General features: G+C 40.7%; 1 protein-coding gene across 15 annotated transcripts in view; it reads right to left on the minus strand.

The window, feature by feature from the left end:
• scrib (scribble planar cell polarity protein) overlaps nt 1-18,940 on the minus strand; it is an 88,438-nt gene that overhangs the window by 20,507 nt on the left and 48,991 nt on the right. For 12 of the 15 annotated variants that reach the window (XM_037531430.1, XM_037531381.1, XM_017719628.2 and 9 more), the window contains exons 16-29: nt 17,925-17,987; nt 12,883-12,972; nt 12,716-12,793; nt 11,851-12,180; nt 6,078-6,158; nt 4,291-4,536; nt 3,598-3,708; nt 3,278-3,454; nt 3,015-3,131; nt 2,375-2,563; nt 1,353-1,472; nt 1,213-1,269; nt 730-786; nt 393-473 (exon numbers count right to left, since the gene is read on the minus strand). In XM_037531430.1, coding sequence (XP_037387327.1) covers nt 393-473; nt 730-786; nt 1,213-1,269; nt 1,353-1,472; nt 2,375-2,563; nt 3,015-3,131; nt 3,278-3,454; nt 3,598-3,708; nt 4,291-4,536; nt 6,078-6,158; nt 11,851-12,180; nt 12,716-12,793; nt 12,883-12,972; nt 17,925-17,987 — 1,797 coding nt within the window. The remainder of the gene's footprint in view (nt 1-392; nt 474-729; nt 787-1,212; nt 1,270-1,352; nt 1,473-2,374; nt 2,564-3,014; nt 3,132-3,277; nt 3,455-3,597; nt 3,709-4,290; nt 4,537-6,077; nt 6,159-11,850; nt 12,181-12,715; nt 12,794-12,882; nt 12,973-17,924; nt 17,988-18,940) is intronic. The other 3 variants (XM_037531382.1, XM_017719629.2, XM_037531383.1) reach the window with 2 other exon arrangements.

Genomic DNA, 18,940 nt, shown 5'->3' on the forward strand with positions numbered 1-18,940 from the left:
ATATGTACATAAAGGTTTTTTGTATTGCCATTATATCTGGTTGAATATATATTCAACCAGTGTAGTTCAACAGCCGCATTTCTAGAACAATTTTATCTGTTAGTTACAATGAATATGGCATTAATATAGGATCACACAACATGTTATCTTCACATGTGGGAATAATAGTGTCTTGCTATGGCTTTACTTAAATAAATTTACTGTCACTGGGAACTGTTAGTCATGGTCATTCAGTCACCTGTCACAGGCCAATGTCAAATCGATGGAATGCAGTACCAACTGTACAGCTAAAGGTTTCTGCTCTGTCTGCTCAGCTCTCTCTAAAGCAACTCAAGTCTGTCAGAGCTCTTGCTCAGCATGGAAAGCGTAAAGCATGACAGGCTGCGACTCACCCGATTGACTTTCTGTAGACTGGTTGTGGGAAGGGCTGCCAGTGTTTTGTAGTCCAGTTTCAGAGGTCCAGTGCTCAAACTCTGCAGACAATGCACAACATTAAATAATTTAAAACACTGTATAGAATGTCAGTTTTCAGGATGTAAAAAAAAAAAAAAAAACAAAAACATATCAGCGCTGTAACATACTATTATAAATAAAGCTAAAGTTCTTTCTCGAGCTCAGAGATTCAGAGGAGGAACAGGTTGATGCTCTGTGGCATGTCCAAGCCCAGAGTGCACTGCTGCCCTCTGGTGGCAGGGGCGGTCCTAAAACAGCAGGGGCATAAGGCCTCACCTCAGTTTCCTCCTCCAGCAGACGAGTAGCTTCCTCGCGCTCCAAGCGCATTCGCTCCTTCACCAAAAGAGGAGGGGGAAGAGCAGGAGGGGAGGGGGTGACCAGTCACACACATGAGGAGGTCATAGACCAAAAAAGGATGAACGATGGCCACAAGCACACATCCATTAAATCAGTGGGGAAGGGTGTTACATGATGTTGGGGTTTGAATGAACAACGCAGTGAATGGTGCGAATGCAATCAAAGAGATGGACGTTACGAAGGAAGTAAATGGGAGTTAAAAGAAAACAAGTTGACAGGATTGAAAAATGAATATGGAAATGAGAGTTCATACAGGGAGGGGTAGGGAATGAGGGGATAAAAGAGAGAAATTGAGAAGGATAGAACCCACACATATTAGCAAACGTCATAAGGGAAGCTTGTGAATTTGGACAATAACTCCTGTTTTGCCTTGTCTTGATAAGCCAGCAAAAGTTCACTCACCACTTTCTCCATCTCCTCTCGCTCCCACTGAGACGTCTCCCTCACCATCTCAACCTCCTTCAGAAGAAAACAGTTCCTTTCAATGCTACTTCTTATTTTCCCAGGACATGTTCTACAAGTCTGACATACGAAAAGCTCACCTTCTGCATAATGTCAATCTCCTCTGGGCTCAGGTCTCTGTCTATTGAAGAAATGCTCTCCATGCTATTCTTTCGGACAATTCCTGATGCAAACGGGTTAGCAATCACACCTGGGGATGCCTGCATACATACAAAGAAAGCACATTGGAACATATAAATGTTAATGATTAACGATTAACCAACTGTTTGAGTTTTTTTTCCTTTTCATTTTTAATAAACAGCTGATTTTTTAATAGGTGGGTTTAGCACTCAATTTATGATAGATATAGAATAACATATAGAATGTTTTGGGCTGTAAAAGACTATCTGCTATATAGGCCCACCAAAAAAGAAAACTATTTAGACCATATTCTCCAGGAGAAACTGCGATTCACTGTGGTACGAGGAAATCACACGGGTGTGAAAAAAGGACTTGACTGATGGCAAGAAAAATCAAGAGCTACTGTGATACAGTGGTTCAAAACTAGCCAATGTCCTAGCATTGATGTACATTTTAACTTGGGCTAGTCATGAATAATGCTTGCAATGAAACTTAAAATTTTAGAATAATAAACTTTTAGGGGTCCATTATTGTATTTACCTGTCATTTTGTAGTTTTTAGTCATATAATTATGAACAAACATTTGCGAGCCCCTAAATTGTTAACCTAAAGGTTAAGTTTAAATTTGGTTTTGAGCTGCTCTCTTCATACACATGCTTATGCCTGACCCTATTTATCAGTTCCACTGTCTACACAAGTAACATTTTTTATCTCAGTGATGTGTGCACTCATACATGAGCACATATCAAATATTTCATAATGACTTTGAACGTGGCTCAGCCAAATAGATTTCAGAACTGGAACTATCCATATTAACGAGATGATTTTTAAGCTTGCAAATAAACAGTTAACCACTACCTAATGATAATTCCAAAAAAATGATCAAAAGAGTTTGCCAGACTTAGCATCTCTAGTGTCTGATTTACCCGAGCTATGTAGCTTTTCTTGAATATTCTGTCATTAAAAGTTTGCTGCAATTTACCTCAATGCCTGGCGCGTTCCTGGGATCGAAGCCGTCACACACCAGCATGACTAATGTATCTCCAGTGGCACGCAAAACCCTGACTGCTTCTGTGTGAGTCATGCCCAGGAGACTGTGATTGCCCACCTCTAGGATTCTCATGCCCACCTTCAAGCGGCCATCTCGTGCAGCAGCACCACTGGAGCTCACCTACAATAAGGACAAAAAGACAGAAGCCTAGGAAGCACTGGCTGAAATACAAATGAGATGAGATTCTCTTCATCTTCTGAAGGATTTCTTTACTGAATTAAAAAAGGTCAAAATCTTTTTAAAAATTATAGTATAATGTGGGTATTTTTCAAAAAATTTCTAAATTGTGAACACAACTCAACTAATATTTAGGAGTGAACTCTGTGATGCCCTAGTTTCTCTTTTGAGATAAAATTTTTGAAACTGCAAATTCACTCAAGTACTACAGTCCATAATCTGAAATTAATTACAATTACAGTAAATAAACAAATCAACTCAATCAATATTCACAGCCATATCGGTCAAATTTCAATAAATGTTTATCAAATTATTTATCTCTCTTTACTTCCTTACTCTAGACTTCTAAAATCAGTCTGTAAATGTGTTTTTCGAATGGTTATTTGATTACTACCTTGGAGATGAAGATACCCTCATCTGTAGGGTCGAAGGGGTTGCCTGCATGTCCTCTAGCTCCTCCTCTGATGCTGATTCCCAGCTTCTCTCCTGGCTGTTTGTGAATCACAATTTCCTAAACAAATGAAGGGTAATTTTATAGGTTTACCTCCACATTATGCAGTTTAAAACACTACCAACATTTGTCTGTTGTGTCTGTGTATATAATAGTGATTAAGTGGTCTGCATGTGCACATTTGCCACAAAAGTGACTGTGTGTACCTGCATGCCCGGGGGTGAAGGGTCTCTGCGGACCAACAGGCGGATCTCCTGCTTGTTGGAGAGCAGAGCTTTCACAGCCTCCTGGTGTGTGGCATGTCGCAGATCAATGGTGTTCACCTCTAGTATCCGATCGCCCACTCGTAGCCCACTCTGACAGGCTAGACCATTAGGGATGACCTACTCAGAGAAATCAAAACTGTCAGAGGAGCATAGGATCTTGACTTAACTGGCCTTGTAGCTTAACTGCCATTGTAGCCATACATAGTGCATGCATGCCACTTGCTTCTTGGGTAAGTTCTACACAATTTTGTCAACATTACCTTTGAAATAAACACGCCTGGTTCACTGACGCCAAATGGGTGGCTGGCGTGGTCACTCCCACCCACGATGCTCAGTCCCAGAGGGCCACCTGTTTTGACTAATGTCACTTCCTATGAGATCAGGACACATTATGAAACACAAATTATAAAATATTTGATGGCATTTGGCATATTCTGAGCTACTTTGTGATCCGTGCTAGTAATTCAATTAAATGTAGTGCTAATGGCTGCAAACTGGTGGAAAACGAAGGTTGTAAAGAAAGAGGGAAAAGCTACTTCTGAAGAGAATCATTAAACTAGTTCACATCACATAACTACTCAAACGAGACAACACAATCAATAACGCAAAGTGATATCATTTACACACATAAGTTTCAATACATTATCCTAGACACAAAAACACTATCCTAACACAACACAATAGTAAGCCTTCATACCGTGCACCACTTTCTCTGGAATTCATTCACAATGACAACCAAACAAAAAAAAGGTGACAGTAATAAGCATTTTGGCCTCTTTCAGTCTTTCACAGCCCACAAACAGCTATAAGCCCTAATGGGCTGAATCACTTCAGTCAGAAAATGCAAGGTAAGTGCAGTTTGACAATTTATTCCAAATATATAAATCATCAGGAAGTCATGAAGTTTCTGGCTAACCAACATATTGATGTTTCTGTCTTAGTCTGGGCCTCACCTCTATGGGGTACTCGTCCTCCATTGGGCAACTGAGATGGTTTCCCAGGTGCTCGTCTCCAGCCTCCTCTTGCTCGGGGGAGTCAGAGGGCTCTGGAGGAGGGGGTGAGTGGGGGCGCGTTCGGGGCGAAGAGCCACCTGCGCTTGCCTGGTCCCGCTCGACCAGCAGGGTGATGGTGGGGGAGGTGCCGGTAAGCAGCGCTACTGCCTGGTCATGTCTGGCTTCTGTCATGTCTACACCATTGATCTAGAGCAATAGTCACACACCAGGTGAGAGGATGGAAGGGGAGGAGAGTCAGAAACAGCCAGCAGTGCTGGACTGGGTGGAGACAGCGATTCATGCTTAAGAGCTAATGACAAGTTGTCTCAATGTCTACTACCACATATGCTTTAAGTGGACCTGTTTCCTTTATAAAATTACTGTTAGTTGGGACAAGACTCAAGAGTTTGCAAGGCTTCCAAAACTCTTACATACAGAGCCATATGAAGGGCCACTAAAGCTTAAATATCCCTGAAGCTCAAGTACCATCATGCATTTTCATGTTTGTAACATCATTAGAGCTACCATTTTAAAATACGGTCTTTTGGTGATAAGCATGCATGCAGTCCTAAAGGCATTCATAAGAGCAGGAAGTTTGCCTGATCAGGGTTAGAAAAAGAATGAAAGAAAAGAAAGAGATGCCGCCAGCGGTAGTGAAAGAAGCTTGGTCGTGAAAGCAGGGAAGAGCATTAACTGTTAGAAAAACCTGTCTGAACACAGCTCTGTTGAAACTATCATGATTATTATTTCAGCCTTTAAACTATATGTTTTTACACTTAAATCTGTGTCAAACTTTGCTTACTTGTTGATGTATCCTATAGATATGGTCAAATATCCTGCTACAATTATAGTTTACTTACAAAAAAAAAAAAAAACAAAACAAAAAAAAAAACCCCACCTTCCAAGATTTGCCTTTGCCAATTTAAAACACAAAAGAGCATCACTCTTTAAAATGTGGCCTTAAATATGCAAAGGCAATAAATAAACTGAAAGATATAAAATGTGGGATGTACAAGTTGTGCATTGTATTTCTATCAGGCTATTTCCACATCATAAATTCATAAATTATAAACAGAGGCCAGCACTGACCATTCAGTATCGGTGCTTACCATTGGCTGTTTTACAGAGGCTGGCTGCTATAGTAACCAAGTAACTAGTTACCCATAGACAGTGTACCCGCAACACCCAGACCACGACACCCCCACCACCACACCCACCACCACGCAGGTAAGGAGTGCATTAGTGTGTAGATGCAAGGACAGTAAAAGAGCAAGAATGCAAAAGAGATACAGGACTTCAAGAGAGATAAAGAACAGCTAGAATCCACACAGTTATTAATGCAGTTTCACTTACTGTAAGAAAACAATACACAACAAAAAGGGACTGCTACATATAATTAGACAGTGAGAAAACAGTTGCATAGTCCGTCTCAGCAAAGGATGAGGTATAAAGCTGAAAGATTAAGGCATGCATAAGGGGCTCAATCCAGTTAAACTCACACTGCTGTTCTCGGTCTAGTACTTGGCCCATGCAGTGAGTAAACTCAATAATCACAAGACTGAACATTCATTACACTCTGCTGACTCTTCCTCAGCGTATTTATATTAGAGAAATTTCATTCAGTACAGCTGATATGATTTCTACGACTTTGTTTACATTATCAACTTCAAAGAACAGACACCATTTCAGCTTAGAGAGAGAAAGTCTGACAGATAGTGTGACAATGTGTGACAATGTGCCTCACTCACAGATATGACCCTGTCTCCTACATGGAGAATGTTGTCTCGGTGAGCAGCCCCTCCCTCAGCGATGCGAGAGATGAAGATTCCCTGAGAGAGAAGAAGAGGTGGAGTGAGAATCAACTGCAAAAATACACTAAGTGGCCAAAAGTATGTGGACAACCCATCAAATTATATTGTGTTTGATCCAAACCCATTGCAAGCAGGTGTATAAAATTCAGAGCTCAATGACTTTAAATGTGGCACTGTAACAGGATGCCCCCTTTGCCACAAGTCAGTTTGTGACATTTCAACCCTGTCAGATCTGTCCTGTTCAACTGATATTATTGTGAAATGGAAGCATCTAGGAACAACAACTAGGTCACAAACTCTTCAAGCTCAGCTGCCAAGAGCTGAATGAAAGTAGCACACCCTCTGTCATCACTTGTTGCAGCTCCAAACTGCCTCTGGAAGCAACTTCTGCACAAGAACTGGGTGTCAGGAGCTTAATGAAATTGGTTTCCATGGCCAAGTAGCTGTACACAAGCCTAAGATCAAGATGGGCAATGCCAAACGTCAACTGGAGTACTGTAAAGTATTCCACCAATGGACTCTGGAGCAGTGGAAACGTTTTCTCTGGAGCAGAGAATCACACTTCACTATCTTGCAGTCTGATGGACAATTTTGGAAATGCGCTTTGGCAACAGTAATGGTCTGAGGTTGTTCTTCAGCTCTGCCCCTTAGCTCCAGTGAAGGGTAATGTAAAGGCCACAGCATATAAAGACATTTTAGACAATTAAATAATGCAAGCTTTGTGGCAACAGTTTTATGTTGTTACAGTTTCCCTGTTACAGCTTGACTGTGCCCTGCGGTCAGGTATCCACATACTTTTAGCTATAGAAGTGTATTTAAATAGTTGAGCAAGAATTCAAACTTAAAGTCTGACAATAGGCACACATTTGAAAATGTTGCCGTATTTCTAAAAACATTAGACTAATACGAATAGATTTTGTAGCAAGGTATGAAGCAGAATCCTAAATCCAAGGTAAATATGGTACTGTAAGCCATCAAACTTAAGTAAATTATAAATAAAAACCCTCTGCAAAGCAAACATATAAGAAATACACAGCTGAGCAATTAGTATATGTCTCTTACTATACAATTTAATCAAACTATCTATGATGTAAATTTTTGTATCAACGCTACTCTTTTCTGATAAGGTTAACATTTTTATATTGTAATGTAATTTAACAAATGTAATTTTGTAAAGAAAGTTTGAAATGACAAGCCTTAGAAAATTGTATTGAACAGCTTTAGACTGAGCTTTAATTCTATAATTATAGACTCTTAAAACAAAAAAGGACCGTTATGGCTTAGACTAAAAATAATTTGCAATGGTGATTCATCACTGGCACTACAGTTTGATTTAAAACGAGGTTAAATTCATGTCTGAGAAATCAAGCCTTAAATGTTAAAGACCTTAAAACACTAAAATCATTACTGACATTGCAGCAGACCAAAAAAGATTGTACGCAATTCAAGCTTAACCACAATAGTCACTAAAACAAACACTTAATGTGACTTTAATCAACCACACAGCATAACAGGTCAGGAGTCTTAACAAGCCAAAACCTTCCATTTCCAAGAAGAAAAACTTTCCAAAACATACTAGTTTCTAAAAACAAACAGAAGAGCACATCAGCCACTCAACTCAGGGAGAGGAAGTCAGCAGAACTTACAGTTACTCAGCAAAGAGCATGAGAGCATGTGTGCATGTTTAAATACATAGGTCTCCTTCTACAGCCCTTTAACAAGAAGTGTAGAACAGTGTGCGTATGTGTATATATATGTTTTTGTAGGAGAGAGCAAGAGGGCAGTACAGCATGTGGCTTCTGTGTTGAGCCAAAAATACACTTCTCTCCCACTCAGGCTCTAACACTAGTTCCCTATCAGGTGTCAGGTTGCTATTCATATCTCCGTTGCCTTGGTGACACTACCAGCGATTACACTGGAAAAAGGTTGCTGTGTACGTGCTCCACGACTAGACCAGGGCTTCAAAGTCACAGAAAACTTGTTTTAAATTTTTTTATGGTGAACATTCATACAGCAGCTTTGCAAGAAGCCTGTGGAAGGTCTGCTTCATTGCAACCAACTGTAGCAAGGCGAAAAACATGCTAAAGGTTAAGGTCTAGTCCACACATTTCTGAACATTTTTAAAAGTGTTTTTCTCTGCTTTCAAAAACAAATGTGATTCACAACAGCATTACTGAAAATCTCTCTCTAAAAAAAACAACAAAACAAACAATTTTAAAAACATATCAGCCCAATAGGGGGCGATAAAACATGTCAACGCATAAAATGTGATGTACAGGGAGCATGCATACTGCGCAAAATGTTACAAAGTGATGTTACTGCATTACAAAGTGTGTTTTTGCCAGAAACTAAAAGCTTTAAAAGCAAACAAGAGACAACAAAGATGCCATGGCTACACCATTGTCTTTAAAACACTGGCTCAGTCCTGATCACTTCATACAAATGAAGTTAGGATTTTCAAACCTGACTTTGGTCCTCTCCATGGATCACCACCTTATCGTGGTGGAGGGGTGTGCGTGCTTGAATGATTCTAGGAGCTATGTTGTCTAAAGCAAAAGCTCCTGGTAGGGTCTCCCATGGCAAACTGGTCCTAGGTGACAGGTCAGACAAAGTGTGATCCATAATAACCCTTATGAAAAGACGAAAACAGGACTTGTGTACCCTGCCCGGAACAGGGTTACCGGGGCCCCACCCTAGAGCCAGGCCTGTGGGAGGGGCTCGCCAGCGAGAGTCTGGTGGCCGGGCATTTAGTTATGGTGCCTGGCTGGGCCCAGCCCGAAGGAGTTACGTGAGTCCCCCCTCCCATCGACCCACCACCAATGGGAGGGGCAGTAGTAGGGGTTCGGTGTTTTGTGGATCGGGCAGTGTCCGAAGGCGTGGGCCTTGGCGTTCGGATCCTCGGTTGCTGAAACTGGCTTTTGGAACTTGGAATGTTACCTCACTGGCGGGGATGGAGCCTGAGTTGGTGCGCGAGGTTGAGAGATACCGGCTAGATATAGTCGGGCTCACCTCAACACACAGCTTGGGCTCTGGGTCCAATCTCCTTGAGAGGGGCTGGACTTTATTCTTTTCTGGGGTTGCCCATGGTGAGAGGCGGTGGGCAGGTGTGGGCTCTCTCATAGTCCCCCGACTATGTATGTTGGGGTTTTCTGAGCTATCAACTGATCACCACCTGGTGGTGAGTTGGATCAGGTGGTGGGGGAAGATGCCGCTCAGACCAGGCAAGCCCAAACGTATAGTGAGGGTTTGCTGGGAACGTCTGGCAGAAGAACCTGTCAGATTGATCTTCAACTCGCACCTCCGTCAGAACTTTGACCAGATATCGGGGGAGGTGGGGGACATTGACTCAGAATGGGCCATGTTCCGCGCCTCCATTGTTGAAGTGGCTGCCTGTAGCTCATGGATTGGCAGACTGGGGTGGTGGTGCCTCTTTTTTAAAAAGGGGACCAGAGGGTGTGTTCCAACTACAGGGGAATCACACTCCTCAACCTCCCTGGTAAGGTCTATGCAGGGGTACTGGAGAAGAGAGTCCGGCTTATAGTCGAACCTCGGATCCAGGAGGAGCAGTGCGGGTTCCACCCTGGTCGTGGAACACTGGACCAACTCCTCACCCTCTCCAGGATTCTGGAGGGTTCATGGGAGTTTGCCCAACCAGTCCACATGTGCTTTGTGGATTTGGAGAAGGCATTCGACTGTGTTCCCCGGGGTATTCTGTGGGAGGTGCTTCGGGAGTACGGGGTACATGGCTCTTTGCTACGAGCCATTCAGGCCCTGTACAAACAAAGCTGGAGTTTGGTTCGCATGGCCGGCAGTAAGTCAGACTCGTTCCCAGTGAGAGTTGGACTCAGTCAACCGATTGTCACCGATTCTATTCATAATTTTTATGGATAGAATTTCTAGGCGCAGTCAGGGGATGGAGGGTGTCCGGTTTGGTGACCTCAGGGTCTGCCGTTTGCAGATGATGTGGTCCTATTGGGGACATCAGGCCGCGAACTTCAGCTTTCACTGGATCGGTTTGCAGCTGAGTGTGAAGTGGCCGGGATGAGAATCAGTACCTCTAAATCCGAGACCATGGTTCTCAGGCGGAAAAGGGCGGAGAGCCCTCTCTGTGTCGGGGATAGGCTCTTGCCTCAAGTGGAGGAGTTCAAGTATCTCGGGGTCTTGTTCATGAGTGATGGTACAAGGGAGCGGGAGATTGACAAGCGGATTGGTGCTGGGTCAGCAGTGATGCGGGCTCTTTACGGTCTGTTGTGGTAAAGAAAGAGCTGAGCCATAAGGCAAAGCTCTCGATTTACAGTCGATCTACGTTCCCACCTTCACCTATGGTCATGAGCTTTGGGTAATGACCGAAAGAATAAGATCGCGAATACAAGCGGCCGAAATGAGTTTCCTCTGCAGTTTATCTGGACTCTCCCTTAGAGATAGGGTGAGAAGTTCGGTCATCTGGGAGGGACTCGGAGTAGAGCCGCTGCTTCTTCACGTCGAGACGAGCCAGCTGAGGTGGTTCGGGCATCTGGTTAGGATGCCTCCTGGACGCCTCCCTCGGGAGGTGTCACAGGCAAGTGTACCTGGGAGGAGACCCCGGGGAAGACCCAGGACACGCTGGCGTGACTATATCGCCCAGCTGGCCTGGGAGCGCCTCAGAATCCCCCTTGGAGAGCTAGTGGAAGTGGCTGGGGAAAGAGAGGTCTGGGCTTCATTGCTTAGGATGCTGCCCCCGCGACCCAAACCCCGGAGAAGCAGAAGATAAAGGATGGATGGAACCTGACTTTGGTTAATCATCATTAATGGAGCGCATCTTTGGAATCACTGAGGACTTTTTTTTTCCAATATTTGCAACTGAACAGAACTGAGTGCAGTACATTAAGATGCCTCTGCACTACAGTCAAGAAAGGTAAACAAAATAACAAATGTTAACACCAAATCACTAATGTTTTTTTTTTTTTTTTTTTTAAATATCCAGATACGCATGGATGAGGCCCAACTGTATGAGTTCCTGTATCATGTATGATCTTGGAAAGCAACACATTCCTCAAACCATGCATAAACCTTTTTGAATATACAGCTTGTTCTTCATTAACAGACTGTTTTTAACTTCAGTTTCCGGGTTTTATGTTCCCTTTGTCAACAGACAGCATTCACTTCCTTTCTCTAATTTGTGTCATATGACCACTAATTTCCTTCTTTGTTTCCTCTTTGTTCCCTCAAAAAGCCTTGCATCAGCAGTTAGCATCAACAAAGGGCAGTAGAGACTTTGCTTCTAACCAATTTAATGTTACAAAAAAAATGTTTTGGAAAAATATTTATAGGAAAAGTACCTGAGAAAGACCTGTTTTCCTTCTGTGTTTTAACACTATTTATGTAGCAATAGAGCCAGCTGCAGTATAATGGGTGCATATCAAATGACAGTACTAGTACACAAAACGAACAATAGAAACCGAACAACCAACCCGCAGAAGCTGTGACTGAGTTACTCAGTAACTCCATACACAGTTTCTCAGCTTTCCTCTGCATCTAACAAATTAGATACTCTTCATCTGTTCCCATACTTCCTCAATTCACTAACCTTTGCTAGTCATAAGAAAACAGAACAGCAGTCACCTCAAAATTTGCATTAGTATAAATCATTTACATCTATTATATAATAAAAGCTTTTTCTGCACAAAAAACATTATACCAGTGCCTCTGTGAGTAGTGTTTCTGTGCTTACTGTGTCTCCTGTACGATATGGTGTTGAACCTTTGCCCCCCGCGATGCTGAAGCCTAAACCCTTGTCATTGCGGACTAGGCAGGTGGCCAAGCGCTGACAGGGGCCTGTGCTAACAGTTGTGGAGCCAGGCTCCAGGAGGAAGGGAAGGCCACTGGACCTTCTCTCCCGGGGGAAGTAATCATCCTCTGGCCTCAGAGGAGTAGTAGTGATAGGGTTCTCTGGTTCAACCATTCGCTCACGAAGCACAGTCATGGTCACAGCTGTTCCTGAGCTCCGCAACGCCTCTACTGCTGTGTGGTGCTCTGCTCCATGCAGATCTACGCCATTTACCTAGCAAGGCAAGAGGAGGGCAAATTAAAACACTGATTCTCTGGCATGCTGGTCTGGGGTGTCAATTCTGAGTAACTTGGAGATACTGACAAACATCACAAATGTTAAGGAACAAACACTAGAATCTAGTTAAACCAAGAGTTCTGAGAAAACTTAAATTTACAGAAGTTTGTGCTTAGCGCAAATTAAGATAATTTTGCAAATAAAAGATTTGGTGCCCAAAGTTGGCACTGAGTTCAGTTTACAGTGTTAATTAGTAGCATGTAAGCTTTCATTACTCGTTAGCTACATTAGCATTATAGCTCCAGCGCAAAACTCAAGAAGCAAAATTTAGACACCACGCATGTCTCAGCTAATGCACTTTTTTCTGCACTAGTTTTAAGAAATGTTTAGACTTTTCACCAAACTTTTGTACTGCTGTGGAGCCATGAAAGAACGTATTACCTGATCACCTAGGAATATTCTTATGATGCTTGTTTTCATAACGGACTTGAGAGAACAAACAGTTTAAAGAAACCTTGTGAAGCATATTTACCTCAAGTAATTTGTCTCCCACTTTGACCCCAGCTCGTGCAGCTGGGCCTTCTTCTGACACCCTGGAGATAAAGATCCCCTACAGACACCAACACAGCATTAAACCAGCATGCAAATTATAACAACCTCAATTTTACTTGCGATACTTTGTTTTATAGTCAATTTTACCTCGTCGTCTCCCTTGTACGGAGTAGATCCTTTTCCTCCAGCTATGCTGATGCCTAATCCACCAGTCTGTCTCAGGATGGTCAGGACCAGCTAAGAGTAAAGTAGAGGGGTCAGACATACAACGCTGCCATCAAATCCTTCGTCGCCGCCAGTAAAACTGGGGTGACCGGAGAAGGGACTGATTACTGAGAAACGTCCTGCTGACAACTTTACTATAAACAGAGAAAAAAAAAAATCTGAAGCTAACTATGAACAATGGAGCCCTTGTATTTGTTCATGCAATGTTCATTTGCAAAGCATAGAGGACAAAGGTCAGACAATGAGTCCAGTCTAAACATCCAAAAAGGTTTCCTTTCTCTATTTGACAACTAAGCCAAAATTTGCAATGCATTTTCAGTCAAAATCACATGGTACCTAAACATTTTTATTTCAGCCAATCCATGTTGCAGTTTTATGATGTGAATAACATGAGGTAAGCATACATGTGCTGTATTTGCTGTTGCTACACCTATAACAAAATGTCGTAGTATAATTATGGCTCATGCTCTTAGTTTAGATGTAGCACTACATTTGAGTCATCAGGTAACTGATAGCAAATGATTTGTAGTTGGTACTGTTGCAGTAAAGAAAATTCATGTTTAAAAATGTCGTGGGCTGGAGGTTAGGGAACCAGCCCTGTGACCAGAAGGTTGCCAGTTCGATCCCCAGAGCCGACAGTACATGACTGAGGTGTCCTCGAACAAGGCACCTAACCCCCAACTGCTCCCCAGGCGCTGCAGATAGTGCTGCCCACTGCTCCGGGCAAGTGTGCTCACTGCCCCCTTGTATGTGTGTGCTCACTACTCTGTATGTGGTTTTTGTACCTTACGGACGGATTAAATGCAGAGGTGAGATTTCCCCGTTTTGGAACTAATAAGGGTCACTTAAAAAATAAAAACTTAATTAGAGCAACAGACGTGAGTGAAAATGTACAAGCAGAATCGCTGTATAATCAAGCAAAGGAAGCCATGGATGTTGGGACAGAACCCTGAGTCTCCAAACTCATATCGATCCAATTGATGTGGATAACAGGCAAAAAGTATATGAACAGCAAATGAGTCCATATTTGACTCTGTAGTCTACCATTCTCGAATATACTAAATCACATTAATTTGTTTTACCATATGATTCTGTGACTAGCTAGAGCAAATTTACTTTAATGCACCATTTACCCCTCTTTGGATCAACATTTGCTGTGAGACAACAATCAAAAAAACCTGAACAAAAATATTACACACAAAATAAATAAATAAATAATTCGCTTGTGCACATATAGTACATAAACATCTGCTGGACTAAGGGATCTGTTAACTCGATTAATGAGTCACAAAGCTGACTCGTCACAACATCAAACACAGCAGCAGTGTTGACGAGGACATTAGATGACAATAATAAGAAAAGGGGAGAAAATCAGCTAAATTTGTTGAGGGTCAGTTTGGACGTTTGCAATCCTACATAAGCAAGTCATGCAAAGTGCAACTAGACTAAACACAAACTACATATATAAGAAAGACGATGAAGTGATGAATATGAAAAGGAAAAAAGGAGAAGAGCACAGTGCTCTGGGCCAGTGAAGGTCTTCCACATTCCTTCATGACAAGGCTCACAAACACCTTCAGTTTGTTTATGCAATGTGTCCATGCAAACTCCAGCATGACAAGTGAAGATCAAATCCCTACAGGCAGTAATCATGTATAGTGCACATTACACTCTTCATTTCATCCAACAGCAGGCTTGTAGAGCAACTGAAGTCAATCTCTCTACAGTCTATGATAATTTCTGTGTCTGCAACATCATCTTCTTGTGATGAATGGTCATGAATCAGACAGATTATAAAGAACGTACCTAAAGTAAAACACACTACTGTTCACAAGTTTGGAATTATTAATATTTGGTATAATTTTATTCAATACTAATAAGTGATATGATGGAAACTGAATTACTGTAAACTAAACACACCAAGATATTTCAGATCTTGTATTAAAAAAATCTGTTTTTTGTAAGAACAAATAGTTATTATATAATAACAATAATATGATACAATTACATAGCTCATTCAATCAATATTCATTTTTTTGTCAAGTTACCTACCTAAAAATGTGATGAGGTATTCTGGGTATTTAGCTTTATTATAAATTCATCCTTTATGTTATTCTACACCTCTTTATTCTGAACACATCTAGGTTTTTCATCTTTTTCCTTTCATCTCATTCTTTATAGCTCAATACAAATTACTTGAAACCAATTTGAAACCCATGAAATGGTAGATGATAATGAACATGATAACAGAATTTTCTTCTACATGTATCTTTAAACTTTTGAACAGTGGCACTGTGGTATTTTGGGCTGTAGAGTCCTTTACTGATTACTTAGCAACTTCTAAATATTTGAATCTCCATGACTATTTTAACACCCTAAAATTAGATTTAAATGTTGTTTACTGTGTTGTACAGTATTCTGCAGTGCAGCATCCCTCAGCCTCACTGACTCAACAGAATTGACCATTTTATGTTGTTTGGTAATCAATGTGTCTCACTACGTTACCCAATATGCACAACACCATAACAGAATGGAAACACCCAATCCCATCAGCTAGCCTAGCCACAAACGTATAGACAAGTCACTTCTGTGGTTTGAGTAATCTAATTAATGACATGATGTTTGAAGAAAATAACTAGTTCTACCGTTGCAAGATATTCAATGTTCTAGCAGTAACGTAATCAAGAAAACTTCTGCATTTACCAGTTTATTTAAAAACTAAAATAATAATAAAAGCCCCAAAATATCTAAACCATTTTTCAAAAGTTCCTCCCACCTTTAAGATACATTATCAGAAAGATTTCTTTCTAGTTTTAAAATCATAAAATCCCACTCTATGGACTGCTGCAGTATATGTTTAGAGCAGATGAAGCAATGGTTACATTTTTAATTTTGTCAAGAGTGTCTCTTTAAAGCTTTTCTGGCCTAATAATTAACCAAACAACCAAGTACAGTCATAAAGTACATAAATACTCCCCAAACAAAAAAAAAAGGATAATACGCCGCATATTTATGAATCTGTATTAAAACAGAATGAAAACTGTATTAAAGTTTTGAACTGCAGATATGACAACACCACTGGACTCTCTTACTGTACTTATGGTAATTAATGTGTTGATTATTTACTGTTATATTTGACAGGGACAGCACAAACACATATGTGATGGTACTGCAAAAGACCTTTAAATAGCAGTCCCTTTGCACTGCTTGCTCCAGAGCCTAACAGGGACAAAGAGGAAAAGAGCCAAACAGAGAAGAATGAGAGATAGAAAGACAGATACAAATAGAAAAGGATGAACGAGAAACAGGTATAATGGAACCCTGGATTGTGGCTAAAGGTTATTCAAAAATATAAGCTAACAGGAAAATGCCAGCATTTTTCCTCAACAAAAACATTTTTCCAGATTTCAGGGTTTATAAAAACATTGTTGGTGTTCAGTTTGTGCATGCATACTTTTAAGTAAGATACACTACACAGCACAGTCCTCCACAGGAGACAGAATGAGACAAACTGCTTTTATAAAATCTAATACAAGCAGCATCACAGTACTGTATATGTTACTGTCTTAGGATCTAACCTTATCATAATGCTCTCGTTTGAATGTTATTCATAGTGAGGTGTTTCCACTGTACTGTGCAAAACTCAGAGACCACCCTTAATTGGTTTCATTTTTAATCCAGAATCAACTACAAAAGCAGAACCTATACAAATGTATATTTAAAAAACAAAAAACACAGAAGCCTCAACAACTAAATATGTTTTTTAGTATTTAGTGACTCCACTCTTTTCCTATATTACAGCTTCCATTTTTTACAGGGAGACTTTCTCTCAGTTCTCCAAAGAAAATCTGCACAGATATTTTTCCATACCTCGAAAGTTCAGTCTTAGAAGTTGGTTGGATTTTCTGCTTCTCACAATCCAAGTAATCCCAAACAAATGCTGGGGTCTGGGCTCTGCGGTGCTCGGTCCATTGTTCTGAGAACACCAGCATCTACGACTTTCTACGAAAGTTTACTGTTTTGTCTATTTTCTTTTCTCAGTAACAGCTTCTTAACAGCTACACATCCTTTCAGACTCATAGTGCTGAGTTGCCTTCTCATATTGGAAGGATGAACAGTAACACACTTGGATTTCTTTCTAGATCTGAATCAACAGTGCCTAATCTTCTCCTATCTTTCAAAGATGAAAGCTTTAAGTATTATACAAGTGGATTATCTTATATCAGAATCTCTTCAGAAATACCTCTTGAAAAATTAAGTTGTGTTAAATGGGTGACTGTAAATTAAGCAAGTTAAAGGTGCTTTCTGACTTTGACACAGTACTGTGTGTATTATCACTTTCCCCTTTCATTCTTCTCAGATGGATTAACAGAGAGGTATGGCCAGAATTCTGCTTTTAAAGACCATTGTAAAGAATTCAAGCAAAAATCTGCCAATGTGACAAAACTCAACTGTTTTTATGCTTGTAGTTAGACTAGATAACAGAAGACATGAAGAACTGAAAATCAATAAAGGCAGTTCTACGCCCCGCAAAAGCCTATAGGAGATCACAATACTTTACTTTAGAAGCATGCATATGGACAAAACAGCAAACAAACCAAGAACAAGGAATGTTTTAAAACACTGAAAGCTGAAAAATGTTTATCCTAAGTTTAAAGAAGTACTCTCCTTTTTTAAATTCTGGATGTGATTTGTAAACAAAACATTTTGTTTTCACCAAATACTGTTTAGAAAATATCTGCTCCACAACAATTCCCAAACACATGGACAGGGTTCCACCACAACAGCGGGTTAGGGGTTGAGTGATGGTGAGTAGCTCCCTAATCATTGGCTTTGGATTAATGAGAATTTTCTGGTGGGTTATGTCTACCCCTCCGCTTTCTAACGGCAGGTGACTAGTGAGTGGGAGAGAAAGAAAGAAAGGTGGAGGGAGACGGAGCTGGATGGAAAGAGTAGGTACAGACCTCTTCCTCCTCAATTCGAGCAGGCTCAATCAGCAGATTATTGACTTGATCAAATGACACCCCCTGTTAGGACAGGAACCAGCAAGAGGGCATGCGGATTAGTGAGGCAAAAAAATAAAAAATGAAAAATAAATAATCTGCACTCGTTTCCTCCAAGACAAACCCAAAAAAGAATGAATGAGTGGAAAATAAAACCCCAGACAGACAGACAGACACCCACACATACACACACCCACCCACACACACTCTCTGTAACAGTAGATTTGGACTCAGCAGACGCTCCAACACATACACTCTTGCACATGTGATTGAGCCACACTGGAAACACACAATGTCAGATTGTAAACAAACTCATAATGCATTTGATTTAATATTAAACTGCAGCCTTAATCCGCCATTTTTGCTACTGATGACCTATAAAAACAAAACACGTGCATTATGTAATACAGATCTTGCCTTGCTTATATTAGTTTTTATTTATTTTATGTCTTCTAAAAACTGCCTTTTGACAGCTATCCCTTCAATACGAACTGCTGTATTTTTGGGTTAAAAGTGGGAATGACCAAAATGTTTTAGGAATTAGCAATTAGTAAGAAGGTAAATAAATAAATATAAATAAAACAAATGTGCAAGTTATGTTGGCATTCCTTTTCTAATTCTGTACTTCAATCATATTGTCAAGCATAACGGCAGGATCTACTGTATCATCAAAGTTGCATATCATTACATACCTAATACATGAGCATCTTCAGTGCTCTCTCAGATTAATGAATGAGAGAACATATACTGATGATTAGTTACATTGATTTAAGATTAAACTGTTGATCCTGTTATTTGATTTGGCAAAAGACTGAAATTATGAAGTAATCAGATAATCGAATAGAGACCCGTATCTGCTTACAGGAGGTCTTTTCCCATGAGTGGATGATGTGCCAACATGTTAATTTGTCTAAGAAATACATTTTTACTGTTTCTAGATCTTGCTAACATCAGCCAGAGTAGTTATTCTAGGTAGC

The sequence above is a fragment of the Pygocentrus nattereri genome, chromosome 2, assembly GCF_015220715.1.
Source record: "Pygocentrus nattereri isolate fPygNat1 chromosome 2, fPygNat1.pri, whole genome shotgun sequence".
NCBI lineage: Eukaryota > Metazoa > Chordata > Actinopteri > Characiformes > Serrasalmidae > Pygocentrus > Pygocentrus nattereri.